This window comes from Felis catus, chromosome C1, assembly GCF_018350175.1.
Source record: "Felis catus isolate Fca126 chromosome C1, F.catus_Fca126_mat1.0, whole genome shotgun sequence".
In the NCBI taxonomy this organism is placed as follows: domain Eukaryota; kingdom Metazoa; phylum Chordata; class Mammalia; order Carnivora; family Felidae; genus Felis; species Felis catus.
The window spans coordinates 91825973-91845377 of NC_058375.1; the positions used below are offsets into that span (position 1 = coordinate 91825973).

The 19405-nt window shown below is 37.7% G+C and overlaps 1 protein-coding gene across 2 annotated transcripts in view; it reads right to left on the bottom strand.

Annotated features, from left to right (window-relative positions):
* The window catches only part of VAV3 (vav guanine nucleotide exchange factor 3), a 364842-nt gene that overhangs the window by 147288 nt on the left and 198149 nt on the right, over positions 1 to 19405 (bottom strand). For both annotated transcript variants that reach the window (XM_045033232.1, XM_011285035.4), the window contains exons 14-15: positions 18065 to 18197; positions 17571 to 17680 (exon numbers count right to left, since the gene is read on the bottom strand). In XM_045033232.1, coding sequence (XP_044889167.1) covers positions 17571 to 17680; positions 18065 to 18197 — 243 coding nt within the window. The remainder of the gene's footprint in view (positions 1 to 17570; positions 17681 to 18064; positions 18198 to 19405) is intronic.

Sequence of the window (19405 nt, forward strand, 5' to 3'; positions counted from 1 at the left end):
GGCACGTTGGAAGGAAAACTCTGGCAGCTATGTCATAGAAAGGGTGAGACTAGAGCCAGGGAGATGGCTTCAGAGACTGCTGCAACAGGCTAGGCAGAGGAGTGTCAAGATGCAAACTGAGGCAGTGACACTGGGAATGAAAAACACAGTTGAAATCGAAGATAAAGCTCACAAGAGTCAGGGATGCAAGTTTAGAGATAAGTAACTTAGAAAGAACACTCTTACGAGCCTGTTAGGGGCTTCCAAGTGGCTGTGCAGGCAGCAGAAGGCCAGTGGAGAGGCTAACAGAAGCCCAAAAATAAATTATGAAGACTTTGTATTTCCCTTCTTCTTGATTCTACATAACTGGTGTCACCACTGGGCAGGGTCTTAGCCTCACAAGTGGTCATCTGAATCAAGGACTAATGATACTTCAATTGAACTTTCCTTAAAAATGACGAATGATAAATGGGAGCCTGCAATATAATGTGAAGAAAAAGTGGGGAGGTTAACAAGCCACTCATGGCTTACGGACTTCAGACCAAACTTTAAAAACTCTGGTCATGCTGGGTAAATTTCAATAGCTAATCAGAGCCTGCTTCTTGGGTTTCCTGTGCAACTCTTTGGCTATAAAGGAATACTCTCACTCAATGATAATTTTATTGACACGCTCTTCCTTTCCCTTATAGCAACATGGCAACCATATTGTCCTGGGGAAGTATGTACTTTCAAATAGCAATTCTGATTAGATGAAGGCAAACACAAAAGTCATTTGAATTTAGGTTATTGCTGGACCAAAAAAACCCCAAAAAACAAAAAAAAAAACCCTCTAATGAAAGATTTTAATATATGCTATCAATATCCCTATCTCAAATAAATGATGATTTGTGACAGTCTACCTTCAGGGCTGTTGGAAAAAAATCAATGATCTTTTTAAAATTTGAGCTCTGATATTTGCAAAGTGCTTTTGGTTCAGATGAGGAAAAGCACTAGAGGAGTACATAAATGGATAAATAAATCAATCTATTAAAAAAATTGCTCACAGAAGATAAACAAATCACCCCAAAGCAGAATTTTATTAAACTCTACTTAGGTCTGATCTTCACACAAAGCTACAATTCTCCCAGAAAGTCTCTCTGTGCTTTGACTGCAGGTACTGTGTGGATACTTTTCATGGAGCAGTGCTGACCACTAATGGCCGGTTAGCTCATTTTGGTTTTCCCAATCATGTCTCAGAACTGTCTCTGAAGAAGTCATTGATTAAAGTAATCAATCAATTCTCCACTCAATAATGCTCCAGCTTCTTCTGCTTTTAATATCAAAAAGCACTAAAAACTAGTAGTAATCAAGTTTCCTGGATCACACTCTATCTGTGCTTTTTGATCAAAGGTTCATAGATAATTTCTTTGGTTTTAAAAGATGATGTGTTCTACTGAATGAGCATAGACTATCAATCTCATTTCTTTATTAATTTTGAATGTAAGCAATGCCTTCATTTATAATTAAACTAAGTTAATTTTGAGTATTACTTTATCACCGCTGTATTTCCACAGAAGGAATAAGTCCTACTTATTGAATTTTCCTGATGGTTTATAGACTAGATACACAGAATTTAAAGCATATCATCACCTTTAGGGCATGAAACATTCATCTTCCCAAAGGGATCACACTATCATCATCTAGTATGTACATACACACACACACACACACACACACACACACACAGAGTAATACCTATTTTTGTGAACCAAAAGAGAACAAGCACAAGAAAAAAAAATGTCATAACTGTTGGGTAGAAATAAAAGATGATGAGAGTACACTCTTAATATTGTATCACATTGAGCTTCCACTCCTCCCCCATGTTCTTTATCCATTCAACAAGTCTTCAACATATTCAAGAAATAGGCTGCACAGAGTCCTACACAAGAGCAGAATTCTTAGTGATGTCAGAAAAGAATAGATCACAAATATTTTTAAACCCTCTCTTTAAGATGAATGAAGTTCTAGAGAAAAAAAAGAGGATATTTGCCTTGCCTGGGTCCTCCGGCCATGCTGGTGGTAGAACTTGGGTCCTTCCTTACCAGTTTTCTGGTTGTCCAGCTGGTTGTCCAGCACTCGGTGAACTCCACTAAGTTGTCTTTTCCATTTGTTCTCCTTTTCTGTTTTTTGGATGCTGAATATGATCTCCACTATCAAATCTCAGAATCTTTAAACCTTCATTACTATTCATCACTAACATTATTCTCAGCTGTCTTACCTTTCCTCAAAATTATTAAAAATATTACTAAAGCATAAATTAATCATTAGGCATTTAACCTCCAAACACCTTTCTGAAACTAGGCTTATTGGTAATTTTACATAAGTGTGAATTCTCACTTTCCAAACAAATTTAAAAACCAACTGCAAATAGTCTACTAATAAACATTTAAAATTAATATTTGACTATTCCCCAACCAGTCAGGTATTCAGATTGTCAACCTATCTAGTACATTCAAAATGGCCAGCTAGCCATATTTTAAATTAAACATAAGCCCATGGGATTTAGCTTTTGTGGGCTTTGCACATTTAGACTTGTGTCAATATCAAGAGTCAATACAAACCTAATACTAAAACACTCAATCTCTTATGTTGAAATTTTATAAAACCAAGGATTCTCTTAAAGCATCAATACCTTTTAGAGTCATTTTTAAACCCCCAAATAAACTCAGTCTAAGGGGAGTTTCATTATAATTGAATATGGAATTGCAAGTTAGACTGGGCAACACATTAAACAATTAAACAAGCAAGAAGTTTAATTAAATTTCTAATTCGCATTGGATTTCATTCTATCCTACAATTATAAGGTTTCAAGCCAGTATCAAGTATTCAGGAGTGCCCTGCTGAAAATATATCTGCAATGTCAATAGTGAGCAATATATTAATGTCAGATAGATGGTGGAATAATGGCTGTTATTGTTAAGATCACTGGAGGCTGGCTGACTTTCCCTTCTCCTCCTCTACCCCAAGTCCACTAGTCCCCAGACAGGGAAGTCGCAGCTTTTCCTGACAGATAATGGGAAAAGAGGTAAACTCCCTCATTTTATGGAAAAGGAACCTGATAAAAAGATTGTCCTTGAAAGAAGAGGAATCGCCAGGAATTGAAAAGGATGTGGGGTCTAGTATCAATCCTACCACTTGCCACTCCTGTGGCTTTGAACAAGTTCCTCTGTCGACAAAGTCACCCTAGATCCAATCGGATATGAAATTGGAGGTCATCCAGCACACAGACATTTGGGGGGGGGGGAACAACCCACCATCTGTTAATTGATCTATCTGTCAAATGGCTGAGGCAAGAGAGGGGTGGGTGCTCTTGATCTTTGTGGTTCCAAAGTTAAGGCTCTTTATTACACTGCCCTAAAGTAAAACCTTCATGGCAAGAGCCTCACGTATATGGGCATGTATCATATGTAAACATGTATGTGTAGAATGCGTGTATGTGTATAATACAAAATGTGCCCAAATAAGCTGTCCTGAGGAAAAGGCTTAGCATAGACTACTTACCAGCTTGCACAAGTTTAATGCCACGAGGAAAAACAAAGCTCAGCTAAATAAACAGATGAAAAAGTATTTTCAAGACCAGAAACAATAATGCAAGCTTAGAGCTCGACGTACAGAGTCATCACTGTCACCAAGCATCATTTTAATCTTGAGACTTCCTATCTGGAAGCATTCAGAAGAGTTCCTAATTCATTATTCCAAGTCCGCATGGTATTTAGAAAATTGCTTTGCAGTGTTCCTTCTTAGTAGATCAAAGCCCTGTAAAACCATTTAGTTTTTTCTCAATCTGAAAGATGTTTAGGTCATGATAACTGGAAAATACAATGCAAACCCCTACTACAATTAAATAGGCCAGGAATAGTTTTGGCTTAGTAAACTACCTACGGCCTCAGATCTATTTTGTAATATATAAAGCACTATTTCCAAGCTATCTGGTTTTTAAAATGCACCAATAGCAACAGCATTAATTTAAAATACCAGTGTTCAATATGTCAAAGCTCAAATATTCTCTGAGAGGGAGCTTTAATGCATATATATTATTAATGCACTATCAGAGAACAGATCCCTGAGTTGATTCTGACCAGTGAGTCATTAGAGACTACAAAAAAGCAAATCTGGAGTACGATAATAGACAGAATTTTTTTCTGGGTGATCTCACTATCCAGGGGAGAAGAAACAAAGTACAAGAAGTTTGCAGCTTCAGGTTGGGGGATAGGAAAACAGACTTTAATGAAACATTGTTTTTATTCTTTACTAGCCACTTGGGCAAGAAACTCTTTAGAGAAAAGAACGGGAAAAGCATATCTTGAACCACGGTGGAAGCTCTATTATGAGCTGGGTGGCCCAGGTGGGTACTTATATCTCTGGTCCTTAGTTTTCTTATTTAAAAGAAAAAAAAAAAGGAGAGATAACTGTCACCATCATAACTTCCATGAAGATTTAATGAGACAAATATCAAAAAGCATAGCATTGTACTTGGAATACAATGTTAATGTCACTGAATATTAATTCTCTCATAGGATTGATGCAAGAGGGGAAGAATATAAAATAAGACAGTATTATTTTTATAAATTTTTCAATTTATAAAGCCCATTAATTTAGGGCACTTGTGACTTTTGACATTTTTCCCCCTTTCCTCAAAGGCCTGGCTACTTGGTGCAGATTGATATTGCAAATATAAAGATGTGGATAGGACTAAAACCACGACCCACTGGAATATTCTAATCACTTGTGAGGCAGATAATCTGAGCTCCCAAACTCAGTGTTTTCTGGGTTTGTTCTGAGACAAAGGTATTCAGAAGAAAGTGTGCTATTCTAATAAGCAACAGAGAGGTCAGATGCTTCTGCTCAGTGCTTCAAATTGGGCTCTCCCCAGGAAGATGATTCAATGTGAGTCCAAAGTTCATCCTAAAGGAGAAAAATGACTGTTCTCACACTGTGCTCCTATCTCCAGTGACTTATGTAATGCACATCCAATGTTACCTCAGTACAAACTCATATTTAAAACTCATCTTAATCCACCCTGATAACTAACCAGGACTTAGTTTCAGACCACAGGCTTTTTCTCCCCAATCCCCTTACCTCTAAAAGAGAATTCAGGGTTGCCTGGGTGGCTTAGTTGGTTAAGTGTCTGACTCTTGATTTCAGCTTAGGTCAGAATTTCACGGGTTCGTGAGTTTGAGTCCCACATCTGGCTCTGTGCTGACAGTGTGGGGCCTGCTTAAGGTTCTCTTTCTCTCCCTCTCCCTCTGCCCCGCCCCCACCCCCAGAATACATACATAAACATAAAAAACTAAAAATAAAAAAGAATTTAAACTGAGACTAAAATCACATCATCTAGACAACTGGAAAAAGGAAACATCATCAAATTAAATCAAACAAAAACTTTGCATAGACTGTATTAAGCATGATTCTATAAGGTGACCAAAAATGTTGCTATACGTTAACTTGTAAATTAAGACTTAATTTACATTAAGGAAATTCTTTGAAGCCCAAATCATCCTTATACATTGTTAATAATATACACGATGTTATTATTTGATTCTGTAAAAATAACCAATTCTTATCCAATAGCATCATTACAAAATAAGAGGAAAGCATTTAAGTTCTAAATCATACTTTTAATCCAGTATGTGAATATACTACACAAAAATACCTCTTGCTTTTAAAACAAACTGAAGGAAACTTTCGTCTCTGGAGAACAACAGTAGGCATTCTTGTTATAAATGAGACAGCATGGGGTGAGGAAAAAGCTCTGAATTGAGATTCAAGATCAGTCTCTGCCACTTGTTAACTAAAAAAAGCACACACAAAACATTTAATCTCTATTTTTCTTTATTTTTTAAAGATAATACCTTCTGGCTATCTCACAGCATTCCTTAATCATCAAAGTATTATGGAAACTATAAAGCAGTATAAGAGTAAGGAATTATCCCTATATGCTACCAGACTCTAAATACTCTGACATGAAGGAATTAAAATCTGAAATCTTCCTTATAATTCTTAGAATCAGAAAAACATACTATGCATAATTCAATCAGAAGTCCCCAAATTGATTTCTCAGTAACTTGGAGATAAAACTGTCTCATTTAGTTCTTCTGTGGGGATGTTAGCAGTTGGCATTGCACCCTGCCCATAATATTGGACTGAAATTCAGCATTAACTTATGCATAACTTTATACCTTTATATTAATCCAGGTTAGCATTCACCTAAACTAGTTAATGAAAGCATCTTTCGAAATTAAGTTTCTTTTCATTTAAGGTAAAGAATGTTTAAACCTTGAAGCTGGAGGAACAGCTACCTTCAAATGCCTGAAGGGTCACCACATAGAGGAAAGACACACGTTCTATTTGGGCCCAACAAGTGACATTACGAAATTATTCTCAAACAGGTTTCAACTCGTTGTAAGGAAGTGATTTCTACAGTCAAAGGTAAGCAACGAGCAAATGAGTCTAGAAGTGGTGAGCTCATCACAAGAGGCATGTAAGCACAGACTACACTTGGAAAGAAATTGTAGGAAAGGGTTGAACACTAAATGGTTGGAATAGAGGAACACCAAACTCTTCTCAAAGTGTCCATCAAACAGTATGGTTTCTGAGGATCTTGATAATTATGAGCAGGTATTCAGAGTATATGAGAGAAAAATCACCTAGAACAAATTAATTTTTCTAAATTACATATCAGTGATACATGGCATTTTTTCCTAATTATTTAAAGTAAAATACATACACTCAACCTGTAATGACTTTTTCTAAATTAAGAGCAAAAACTTCAGTTGCCAGTGCCTTTCTTAGATTCCCAGAAAGTCAGTAACTCTCAAAATTTTCCTGGTCACATCACCTGCACTGGATTTTTCTCTGCTGAAATTTCCAATTCCATTCTCCTCACATCAAATAATGTATGGCAATAAGCCAAGGGAGATAGGCTAGAGGAGCTCAATTTTTATTTTTATTTTTTAAAGTTTATTTATTGGGGGGGGAGGAGGAGGGACAGAGAGAGAGGGAGAAGGAGAATCCCAAGGAGGCTCCACACTGTCAGCAGGGAGCCTGACGCACGGCTGGATCTCAGGAACCCTGAGATCATGACCTGAGCTGAAATCAGGAGTCAGGCGCTTAACCAACTGAGCCACATAGATGCCCCTCAAGTAGGACTTTCTTATTTCTCCAACTACACTGCTATTGCTTACTGTCTTGTGAAGAGGAAAAACAAAGTTTCTTCTATTGCTTCCATTGTAAGGATAGCCAACCTTCTATCACTGTTTATTTTGTACTATAGAGCCCAAAGTAATAATTCCTATGATTTAATAATTTATCAAAAAAAAATACCCTAAAAGTAGTACATATGACATTAACTATTAGGTTTAAATCTATAATAGTGAGCAAGCTTTAACTTATAAAATTCACTAATTATGTCATTTTCTTAGAGGAAACCATGTATATACTTGACTCGATACAATAAACAGTTCCAAAATAAACGTATTTTTTGCGTTATTCTCTACATTACCCAGACAAGCTGGAGTCAGCATAGTAACGACCACTGCCAGGTTCAACACTCCTGGTTGCACTATTATTCATATAAGGAGAAGGACAAAAGAAAAACACAATAGATCAAAGGGTCTGCAACAGAAGTTCAGGGAAACCAACATTAAGTCAGCCTTTACAATGTTACTTGCATTTAGTTTTAACAGAGTAATGCTTATTGGTTGGTGGAAATTTTGATATCTATCCCTTCTTCATGCCTATGATTTCTCCTTCTTTATAAGCATGGTCAGGGATGCCAGAAAAATGTCGAGCAAGTATTAAACATAACCAGGGGAGGAGGAGAGAGGTTGATCCCCACTAGGCAATAACAGAACGAGAATACTGTTTAATATTTACTAATGCTTTGTCATGCGTGAAATGCTTTTACATGTTTCTGGATCAAACAGGCTACTGAAAGACTCCATTTAATGACAGCTGTGGTTTTTCTGAGCACTGTCCCGTGTCCTACTTCCTTTTATTGCTGCCAGGAAACTGCGGTTTAGTTCCCTACACTGACTTAACTGCCAATTTTGAAAGGTTATAGATAATACAACAGATTCAGGGAGAGTTGAGCTGGCTTCAACTTGGGAGATTAATGTGAATAGGTCAGTACCATAAGACTCAGTACAGCCCAGGGGTGATGGATCAAGTCAGCATGGATCTCATATCCATAAACAAATTCTTTATAATAAAGACTTACAATGAAAGCCTTTTAAGAAGAAAAGGCTGTTTTTAGAGAAAATAATTTCTCCAAAAAACAAAAAATGTATGTGGATAGGTAACACAGAGATGCTCTGCAGACTGCTATTTTTGTAGTATGTCTGTAAGGCTACCAGTTTCAAGTAGACCCCGACACGGGCTTTGGACACCCAGAAAATGCCAAAGAAGTGCCAACAAAGCCAAAATGTCACTCCCATATTTGGCTCATCCAAGAAGGCTCACCCTTGGGCCAACTCTTGACACCACCCTAGTCTTCCTTTGCCTCTTCTTGTTTTCTTGGTGTGCTCTCCAAGGAGGAAATTTCAGAATAAATAACAAGCACAAACGTCAATACTGCTGGAAAGAAAATGCTCCAAGAGAACAAAGACCCATCACTTACTATAAAATTATCTCTGCTGATGTTGGTTGACTACTGACCTGGATTCTTTGGGTCTCATAGTCCTTTTCAATGAACATTACAATAAAACCTAATGAAACCAGATACCCAAATAGGTGCAGTCTGCTTTTTGAGCATATATTTTTGATATTCATTTGGACAGAACAAAATAATGTCAAATACAGATAATTCGGTTTTGGTGGCATAGAGAATATTTTGTAGCTAAATCATCATGATGGTCTAAACAAGAATTAGTGCTAAAAATTTTAAAAATAAAATAAAATAACACTACTACCAAAGGCCACAGGGTGGTTCCATTACAGCTGAGATCATTTAGTGGTAACACAGACTCACCACATTCCCTAGGCCCAATCATCATCTTTGGGCTGTAACACAGGGGTCACTAACTGCAGCTCATGAGCCAAATACGGCCCACCACCTGCTTTATTGGAACACACCACACATGTTCATTTATGTATCATCCATGGCTGTGCTACTACTGCAATGATAGAATTGAGTAATTGTGACAGAGACCATATGGTCCACAAAGTCTACCGTATTTACTTTCTGGCCCCTTACGGAAAAAAGTGGGTTGGTCCCTGTTCTAAGAGATGAAATTTGTAGTCCCAAAGGTACCTATTTATATATCTGAGAAGATCCAAAGAGACCTCCTGATGAAGAAAATGGAGAAAAGGAGCGAGAGGAGAAAAGAAAAGGAGGAAGAAGTAACAGTACTACCATACTCGTGGTACCAGTAGTAGCAGCAGGAGTAGCAGCAGTAACTTGGGCTTGCTGTAGAAGTCTCTGACCTAGCTTCACGTAGATGGAAAAATCTCCCTCTAGGCAAAAGCATCAACAAAGTCAGTCTTTTAAATACGCACAACAGAATGTCAAATTTGCTGTCGCAAATTTACTATTATATTATAAATATGGGTCACTCAACCAACCAATAGCAAAGGCCACCATTGCTTGAGACGGTCAGCAGATTTCTTAATCTTGAATTGATGTGATATAACACGGCTTTATTCCTCGAAATCCCAGTATGGCTAGGGGAGGTGCACTCTCTCTGGCATGACTAGTCAGGCCTCATTGCAGAAGCAGTGAGCTCAGGATACCAGTCCACTACAGGGAGCAGTATATGGTGAGGAAGGTCATACTGAAGATGTCAACAAGACCAGTAAAATGGCAGAGGGAAGAGGTGCATGAAATAAGCCTTCTTCACGACACCCGTGAGTATCACAAAATCTAGGCCATGACTGCGTTTCTTCTGGGTCAGAAGTTTGTACAGAGAGAAATGTGAGGAAGTAGGTGGGCTTTGAGCACCTCAGACCCTAGAACTGGAGTTTGGGCCCACCATCTCCCAGAGGCAAGGAGGCCCAGGTGGCATAGGTGGCATAGAACATTACATACTGTTCTGTACTTTTCAGCGTTAAGTATAGATTAGGTCAGCATTATGTGAAAGAGTCTAGGTAGTGTGAAAATTACCCATCTCAGTTGGTTAAGTTTTATCCAAAAATTGAGTCAGTCTGCCGAAAAGAAAGATATATGGAAGGACAAAAAGAAACATAACCTGGAAGCATCAGGTTAGGTGGCTACAAAACTGCCTTCAGGAAATTGCAATCTCATTTTTTAATACTAATTTAAGAAAAAATTATTATATGTGACATCAACTTCTAGTACTTCAAAAAATCTAATGCTGCTAGTGGAAAACATATGTTTTTCAGTATCTCCTAAGAATCCACATTATAAAGCCTTCTTATCATACCAGAAAGTTTCTTTCCCTCAAGGGCTGTTGTGATATTTTGTCAGACAATATGAATTCCTTAACTCATCAAGTCTTTGCGGGGTTTTTTAAATTACCCTTATCAGAAAACTTGAGTGAAATTTCAAGTTTATAGTAAAAATATGATTATCCACTATGTGCTACAAGATGTGATAGGACCCCTCATGCATGTGAACGACACTGACAAGACACCTGCCTTCTTGGTGTTTTTACCCAGGGGTAAATAGCCAGGAAATGGGCAGCTAGGTCTAAAGGTGATCTCATCAATCCAAGGGCCCAGGACTTGGTGCCTTAAAGGTACACATACAGAAACCAAAATAACCAAAATGCAATTGTATTCTTTACTTAACATTTCAAAGAACTTTATAAAAGGGAATACAATTTGAATCCACAGGTATATATTTCAAAAGGTGCTTTTCCCTTCCCAAATTCCTCAAACTCCATAGCTATTCTAGAGCCTCATTCACACCAAAACCCCAAATTTTCTTTCCATTTCTGGAACCATGAAGCTTTCTTTTTTCCTTTCTCCCAGCATTAGCCAAGCAGTTCAATTTACCTTCTCTCTTAGTAAGCAGGAAAGAAATCCCTATTCTTTAGGAAGAGAAAAGACAGGCAAAATTGGGCAGGCAAATAGCAGATTCCCTTCAACAAACAGGGTGCGGAGGAGCAGAGTGAAAGCTATAAATACTACCCTTGGATAATCTCTGTAGGGCCATATAATTACAATTGTGAGAGAATACTGGAAAGGTAAGGTTACTAATTTAGCATTGTGGTCAGAAGAGACCTCTTTCACAAAATCACATTTAAAGCTAAGATCTGTAGAATAAAAACCAGCCAACCAAAGACCAAGAGGAAAGACCATCCTAGGTAGGAAAGCCTCAAGGGTGGTTGCCTGAGGCCTGTGCATTCTCCAGGAACTGAAATCCACCCAATCTAACTACAGCAAAAGGAACACAAGTGAAACTGATAAGAGATATGGCTGGAAGACAGGCAGGATAAAATCATGGAGGTCCTTCAGATCCTGGCAAGAATGTTGAGATTATAACAAGTGCTATACATAGCCAATGAAGGGTTTTAAGTAGGGCAAGACACAACTGGACCACCCTGAAGAGTAGACTAGTAAGGAGAGAGCAAGGAATGCAGAAGCTAATTAGAGATATGAAAGGCTTAGACCAGGGAGGTGAACATGAAGATTACAAGTGGTCAGATTCAATCTGTAGAGGTTGGTGAGATGTTGAACACATATGGAGGGAGAAGGGCAATTCCTAGGCTTCCTCTAGTTACACTTGAGTAAATGGGATTGGAAGAAAGGTATTATTTAGCTAGAAACATCAAGAGTTTGGTCTTTACATTCAATTCCTTATATATTTACTAAAAATTGTCACATTTATAAATTACACTATTTAAATTCAATTGCAATAGCTCCCTCATTGTTATATGCCCAGGGCTTCCAATAATATCTGTCAACAAGGCAAGTGCTAAGTACTTGTAGAATGAATGTAATTTCCTCCAGTAATTATCTCTCTGGTATTCAAAATATCTGAGCAACATCTTTAGATTAAAACAAATTTTATGTTTTTGAAGTTATGTTTGATAAGATATGATTTCATATTTAAAATGTAAAAAACATACTCATTGCTTTTAATAATACAAACTACAGAAGGTAAATTTCAAGAAAATATTCTTGTCTAGTAGATCCTAACTTTGAGGAAAATGTTTTGAAACATTGTTCTGTTTGACCTCTGATTATTTAAATTTTTCCTTTTAATTCTGTGGCATGTGTGCTTTTTATGGTGAGTGACCTCAAATTCCTTCTGGAAGTAAATGGGAGAATAAATTAGAAAGAAACACTGTAGCTCAGATCAAATGCGTTTTGTGCAGTTTAGTGGCTTGATTCTTGGCCCCTGACCCACCCTAGTTGGAGAGCACTCTTTTTCAGGGGTCCATCCTAGGGAACAAAGCTCAGGGGGCTGCCCTTCCAGATGACTAACATGACAAGGCAGCCTGGCCCCAGAGCCTCTTCCCGGGTCTGTAATTTCCTTATCCCTTTCTCCTACTCTTCTCCCCACAACCAGAGTCTGAGCATTTAAGAGATAAATATCCTGGGCTAATCTTTGAGCACACGTTAATACCTCTCTGTTATTCTTCCTCTTGTGAAACCATGTAGCATTGTACATATGGGACACAGTGAAGAAATCTTAGTGGGAATGATGGTATATGTATCTTTTAGAGAACTTTCTTTACTCAAAGGATTAAATATGAATTGTTAGAATTTCAAGAATTGGGTCAGTCCAAAGAAATTCCAAGCAACAGAACCTTTCAGTTCCCTTCAGTGAACACTCAGAGGCTGTTTAAGAATCTACCACTTTCTACCATTTGCAATGTTTTTTTCCACCTATTTTTTTCCCTCTTTCTCTTTCTTTAAAAAGCCTTTGTATTCTATTATTCAATTTATTTATTTCATAGTTTGCCCAACTTTGACTTATTTCTGGAACATTTAAGGAAACTGCCTGATCTTCTAGATCAGCGGGGGGGTTGAGGGAGAGGGAATAGAAAAAAGGAAACCTAGTTTTAGATAAAAGGATTTGAGTCCAGTTGCTTATTTTTAGCACCTTCCTGGATAAAGACATGCTATGAACTGAGATCCTGAACTCTATTATAAATGATTTAACATTGAAGTTGTACAAATTTGGTCAAATACTCCTATGATTGCTAGTTTCCTGAACTATAAAGTGGGTATGACAACATTTATCAATTTAAATCTAATAGGAGAAATTCTTAAAAACACATTGGGTATAAGGGATTCAGAGAAAACATATCCATAAGCTTCCTGACAGTATTTTGAAAACTGCTATAGACACATCCGTATTTTCCTGTATAATTATGAAAACTAGCTTAAGCTAATAAAAGTATTTGCCATCTTATTTCCAAGAAAACTAAAATGGAATTGTCAGAGACAATGAGGAAAGCCCTTTTAGAAATAAGTAAGAATAAGCAATGTATATGTATCAGCCTCCTAAAGATTCAAATATGTTTTTCAGAGCATAGTCCCCCAGAAATATGGCTTCCAACATCATCTGGTTCAGTAACTGCTCCAACAACCTCAAGAGAAGTCAGTCCTGCTACCACTTCTCCTCACAGGAAGAAAAGAAAAAATATTCTTCTCCCTGTCCCATCCAAGTGGATCACTGCTGCTTTTCTCTTTGTTCAGTCTTTCTTACAGACGTTTGCCAAGTTTTGATGTGGTTCACTGCTGGAAGTGGTTATGGCCAAAGAAGGTCAGAGAACACAGCTACTGAGCAGGGACAGGGATGTGCTTGGGAAAGACACAGGCTGAGATTCAGGTCGCCTCTTGGGAGATGATTTGCGTTTACTGGATACTTACTGTTTATTGGTATTCAAACTTTTCTATGGTCTTTTATAATGTTCTAAATTAAAAACAGTATTTTAAACATCTTAAAGGTGATTTGCAATTTTTTAAAATAAAAATGATCCAATTATCCTATAAACAGCAGAATTGCCATCTTCTGTAAATAGAACTGGCAAGCATTTCATCAGTCTTAAAATATCACATCCCTTGATTTCCCACCACCCTCCTACCAATGCCTCCCTTTCCTTCTCTGGGCTCCTTAAAGCAGCACTCCAGAATGCTCTAGGAGGACCTATGTGTCCCATGTTAATGCTGAAGAGACTCGCAGAAGATGGCTTGTGGAGGTATCCAAGGCTTAGTGTTTTTCATGGGCTGTCATGAATGCTGCCAGATTTCTTAGTTTCCTTTGTTCTCCATAGCTTATAGATTAAGGGACTAGAACTTTAGATAATGGGTAAAATAGCAAAATTTGAACCATACATAGCATCTTAAGCTTCAGGACTTACCTAGATTATTCTATTGTCCTGAGCACAAGACAAGCAGGAGCTGTCTTACAAAGCTGGAAGCAGGGCTTTCCTGCATAAGGCGAGGAGGAAATAATGAAATATTCTGATGCTTTAGTAAAATCCTGACTAATTTTACTTTGCTGTAATTGGCACAATCACTCCTTATAGAAGCCCTCAACTTCGACTTTGAGCAATTCTCAAAAAAGGTACTTCCACCCTCTCACCATCTGCATGGGCAGTCAATGGAATTCTGAAATATAAACAGCCACTTGGATGTTTAATTATACTATAGAAGTGCCTGGAAAATGAGCAAAGATTAAGACTCCCAGGGGGCACTTTGGTGGCTCAGTGGGTTGAGCATCTGACTCTTGGTTTTGGCTCAGGTCATGATCTCACGATCTGTGAGATGGAGCTCCTCCTTGGGCTGTGCATTGACAGTGCAGAGCCTGCTTAGGATTCTCTCTCTCTCTCTCTCTCTCTCTCTCTCTCTCTCTCTCTCTCTCTCTCTCTCTCTCTCTGCCCCTGCCCCACTCACACCCACACGCACCTGTGCACTCTCTCTCAAAATAAATAAACATAAAAAAATAATCCCAGTTTCCCTGTGTGTGGTACAGCCATATTTATTGTGGTGGAACTATTTAAATCCATCCATACCTACCCCTATAAGTATATACCTATAAAGCAGTGATTGGTATTTATCTACAACTACAAATTTCTCCTGTCTTCCATATGAGAACTTGGAATCCCTAGCCAGGGACAGTCTCGCCTGGAATAAAGATTCTTTTTTTGAAAGTTTATTTATTTGGGGGCCTAGGTGGCTCAGTCTGTTGAGCGTCCGACTTTAGCTCAGGTCGTGATCTCGTAGTTTGTGAGTTCGAGCCCCGTGTCGGGCTCTGTGCTGACAGCTCAGAGTCTGGAGCCTACTTCGGATTCTGTGTCTTCTTCGCTCTCTCCCCTCCCCCACTTGTGCTCTCTGTCTCTATCAAAAATAAATAAAATATAAAATTTTTTAAGTTTATTTATTTGGATAGAGAGAGAGCATACATGCAGGTGAGGGGCAGAGAGATAGAGAAAGTGAGAAAATCTCAAGTAGGCTCTGCACTGTCAGTGAAGAGCCTGGTGCAGGGCTCAAACTCACAAACTGCGAGATCATGACCTGAGCTGAACTGAAGAGCTGGATGCTTAAAAGACTGAGCCACCCAGGTTCCCCTGGAATACAGATTCTATTTCCTAGGCTCCTTTGACAGATGTGGCCACATTACTAAGTTCTGGTCACTGTTAGCAAAAGAAGTTTGTGGCATATCTGCAAAGGATCCTTAAAAGTGAGAGGTTACCTTCTCTTGCCTAGACTGTCTATTTTATAGGTGGAGCACCAGCAGCTACCTTGGACAACAAAGTGACCAACCTTGAGCATAGAAGCCAAATGCTGATAATGGAGAGCAGGAAGACCTGGGCCAGGTCCCTGATGATACCCCAGGGAGTCACCAGACCCCCTCTCACTACCTACCCAGATTTTTTACACAAAAGAGATAAAAACATCTTTCTTTCCGAACCTCTTTTACCAGTGTGAAGCTGATTAATGGAAACTGAACAAAATGTTAACTGATATGCCTGTCATATATAGTCCAAGGAGACTGTCTGCTCTGGACAAGAAATTTAACTTCCCTCCTCTGCAGAAATTTCTTTACTCCTCTAAAGATTATACAGCCAACGAGAACCCATAAGAAAATAGTAACCCTAGCATCATTCCCACAAAAGCAAAGGCTTGAGATCAGCTCTACTTTTGCCCATTGTCACCAACCCCAGGTAGACAATCTACCACTTGAAACCTCACTGAAACAACACACTAGGTTTATGATGTAGAACACTGCACATCAGAGACTAGGAAGAAGCCACTAACTTCATCATTTATGCCACAACCAAAGGGGTCCCTGTAGTATAGTCATGGCATCGATGCACATAACTACTAACTTTTCTTGTTTCATTATTGTAATTAATAATACATTATAAGGATGATAATGATATACTGGGACAATGCCTTCTGATTTTACAAGTCCTCATGGGTGTAGTAGGGTCTTAAATATAAAACAATGTTAATAATAGTGACAACAATAGATACCACTTATTGTTCAGTGTCATATGACTACTGGGGTACTATTTGGCTAACACTCTGCCAGACACATATCTGGAATTCAAAATATTATTATCCTTATTTTACAGAGGAGGAAACCGAGGCTCTGAGAAATTAATCAATTTAGTTAAGACTATGTAGCCAGTTCATGGGGGTGATTAATGCTAAATCCAGAATTGTCTACGAGCTTAGAAATAATTTAGCAGCACAACCATTACTCTCAAAATGTTAGATAAAATAATCTTTAAAAAATCTGTTTTTCTCACTTCAGAACTACAATAAGACACTCTAATCTTACCTCCATTTTCCATTAACATGAGCATTTCTTAAAACAAAAGAACAAAAAGCCTGATAGAATTTGTCCACAAATGGTAAGCAGTGCTAGAATACAAATGAAGCAAATCACTAAAGGGTTGTTTTTTTTTTTCCCTCCAGAATTTCACCTTTTGTTAACAGTTTCAATTTCAGGGCGACCTATATGTTTCCATAACAAGGGTCACTATGTACCTTTTAATCCATGAACATCAAAACAAAAAGAAACCCCTATGATGGCATGTTCTTGTGTAATTACATCTCTTCATGCTCTTCCTTTTGAAACAGGTCGGACTTATTTCCCACCTCTTTCTTCAGCTTCCATTTTAATAAAAGAAAATAACACTGAAAGAAATCAAGCCCTTAAAACATTCATTGAATGCATCAAGCAATTTATCTAGGACTCAAACAATAAATGAGTCAAACACAAGTGAGAGGAAGAAATGAATCTTTCTATTAAAAATAAGATATGTGTATGTTTGTGAGCTATCTCTATTTAAATAAAGATCTATATAAAAGATGGTAATCAAAAGTTTATCATTAGAATAGTTAATATTTTCATGGACTGCTGAAACCTAAAAAATTAAAATATGCTCATGAGAAGGAAGTCAAATAGAAGGTTAGAGCTCCCTCTCTCTTTTTCTTGAAGAAATTCACCAAAACCTCTTTCCTAGGAGACCCAAGTTATCAAGCAGACAGCTGAGTAGCACTCATGCTCAGTGTTTCCACAGTCTCCATACACTCGCTACAAGCATTAGAGTACATTTACTGACAGTTCATTATTCGTAAGAGATTTAAGTAGTAGAAAAAGCACTTTTAAAAGTAGAAATACTCACAAAGCCATTTCAAACTGTTCCAGCCATTTTTTCTTTAAATCTTTTGTTTTGCAATAAAATTCTAACCCATTTTGTCCTTGGGTATGGATGAGGTAGAAGCCGTAAGACCACTGTTAAAATTAATATTCTGCAGGTTAATATGTATCATTCAGTAATAACATCATGCTTCCAAATTCATTAAAACACCACCATAATCATCCACAAACTTCTCATAACATATCAGCATACAAATTATAAAGAACCACATTTTTGTAGTTAACTTTACATCCATCAGTTTGTACAACCGACACATTTTACTTGACCATCAAGCCATTAGAGATGATCATTATCAGTGGTGGGACTGTCTATTTTTCACAGAGGCTTACTCCTAATAAATCTCTAGAAAGAAAAAAACACCTGCATTGATATGCCCTCTCATAGTAATGTATTAGCATGCTTTCCTGGAATATTCAAAGTTATGAGTAAATTACAGTAATTAATTTTCAAAACTTCACCTTTTTATTTTCTTTATCAGTTGTAGGATTGTTGGCTATTTTGTACTGCTGAAGATCTATTATTTCCTTCATTTCATAGTTATCGCCTTTCCTTTTACATACAATCACTGCCAAATCAAACAGGAAGATATGCCTGAGAGAGAGAGGGAGAGATTTCAAATGGTTTGGAAGCACGTATGTTAATTTTTCCCTGATAAAATGTAATTAAACCAACCCCAAATTTTTCCTTTGAGTTAATGACAAAGGCAGTGTTGCACATTGAAAAGAATGAACTGTGTCTGCCCCGGCACTACCCTTTACTGAATGTAGGGCCTTAGTCTACCTCAGTTTCCCCATTTAAAACATATACAAAATTATAGTAAGAAAAGGCACGCTACAGAGCTGCTGTAAAGAACAACTGAGATTAGCCACAAAGCATTGTCCATGAGCAATTTTTTTTTTCATTTAAAAGCTTAACATTTACAGAATACTGATGACAGCAATAGCAGTTAACTTATGATGTTCCTAGGAATCAGCCAGAAAAGTACTGACAAGTGTCCATCCCTTTGACAAAGATGACTCACTTAAAATAAATCCCCAGGACCATCTACTGAAGTATTATTTTCATCCTCATTGTATGAGGGAGGAAACTGAGGCTTAACGAAGTTAATTGATTTGCTCAGGGTCACACTGCTTGTGAGGTGCAGAGCAAGATTCATACCCAGATCTAATTGTGGAATCTGCTGTTTTACCCTCTAGGTTGCTCCTCATGATGTTATGGACCACCTAAACCACAAATTGAGCAGTGTATGAGCAAAATGAAAACTAAAAAAATTATGATTAAATTTATGTGTTGATATTTCTCTTTCTTTTCAAAGATAATGGAATTGGGGGAGAACAACAAACTTTGTAATTCCTATTTCCAATACCAGTACTTGCATCTTTTCAAAAAGTCTCAGTAATTAATATGCATAGATTTAAAAAATAATAATGACAATGATACATTCATGTAGCTCTAATACTTGCATCACCTGCAAAGACAAATTTTCCTGGAGAGGCTAAAAAGTATCTTTGTCTCCTGGGAACTACCTGTAGAGCCTGGGTATCAAGTTGGAAGCGAGAGCTGACACTGCCCCCTGCTGGCTGACTTTCTCATTGCAAAGATTCCAGAAAATGGCCTTTTCAACCAAATCAATCAGTTTAATAATCATACGTATATAATTTGGAATACCAGGCCAAGCTCACTAACCTGAATTTCCCTCAAGAATATTCACATATATTAATTGGTCCTCCCTTAGACTTCCTTCTTAGGACATTTTATATTTTTAAGTTAAAGTGTATACCAAAAAGAGAAGTCAAGCA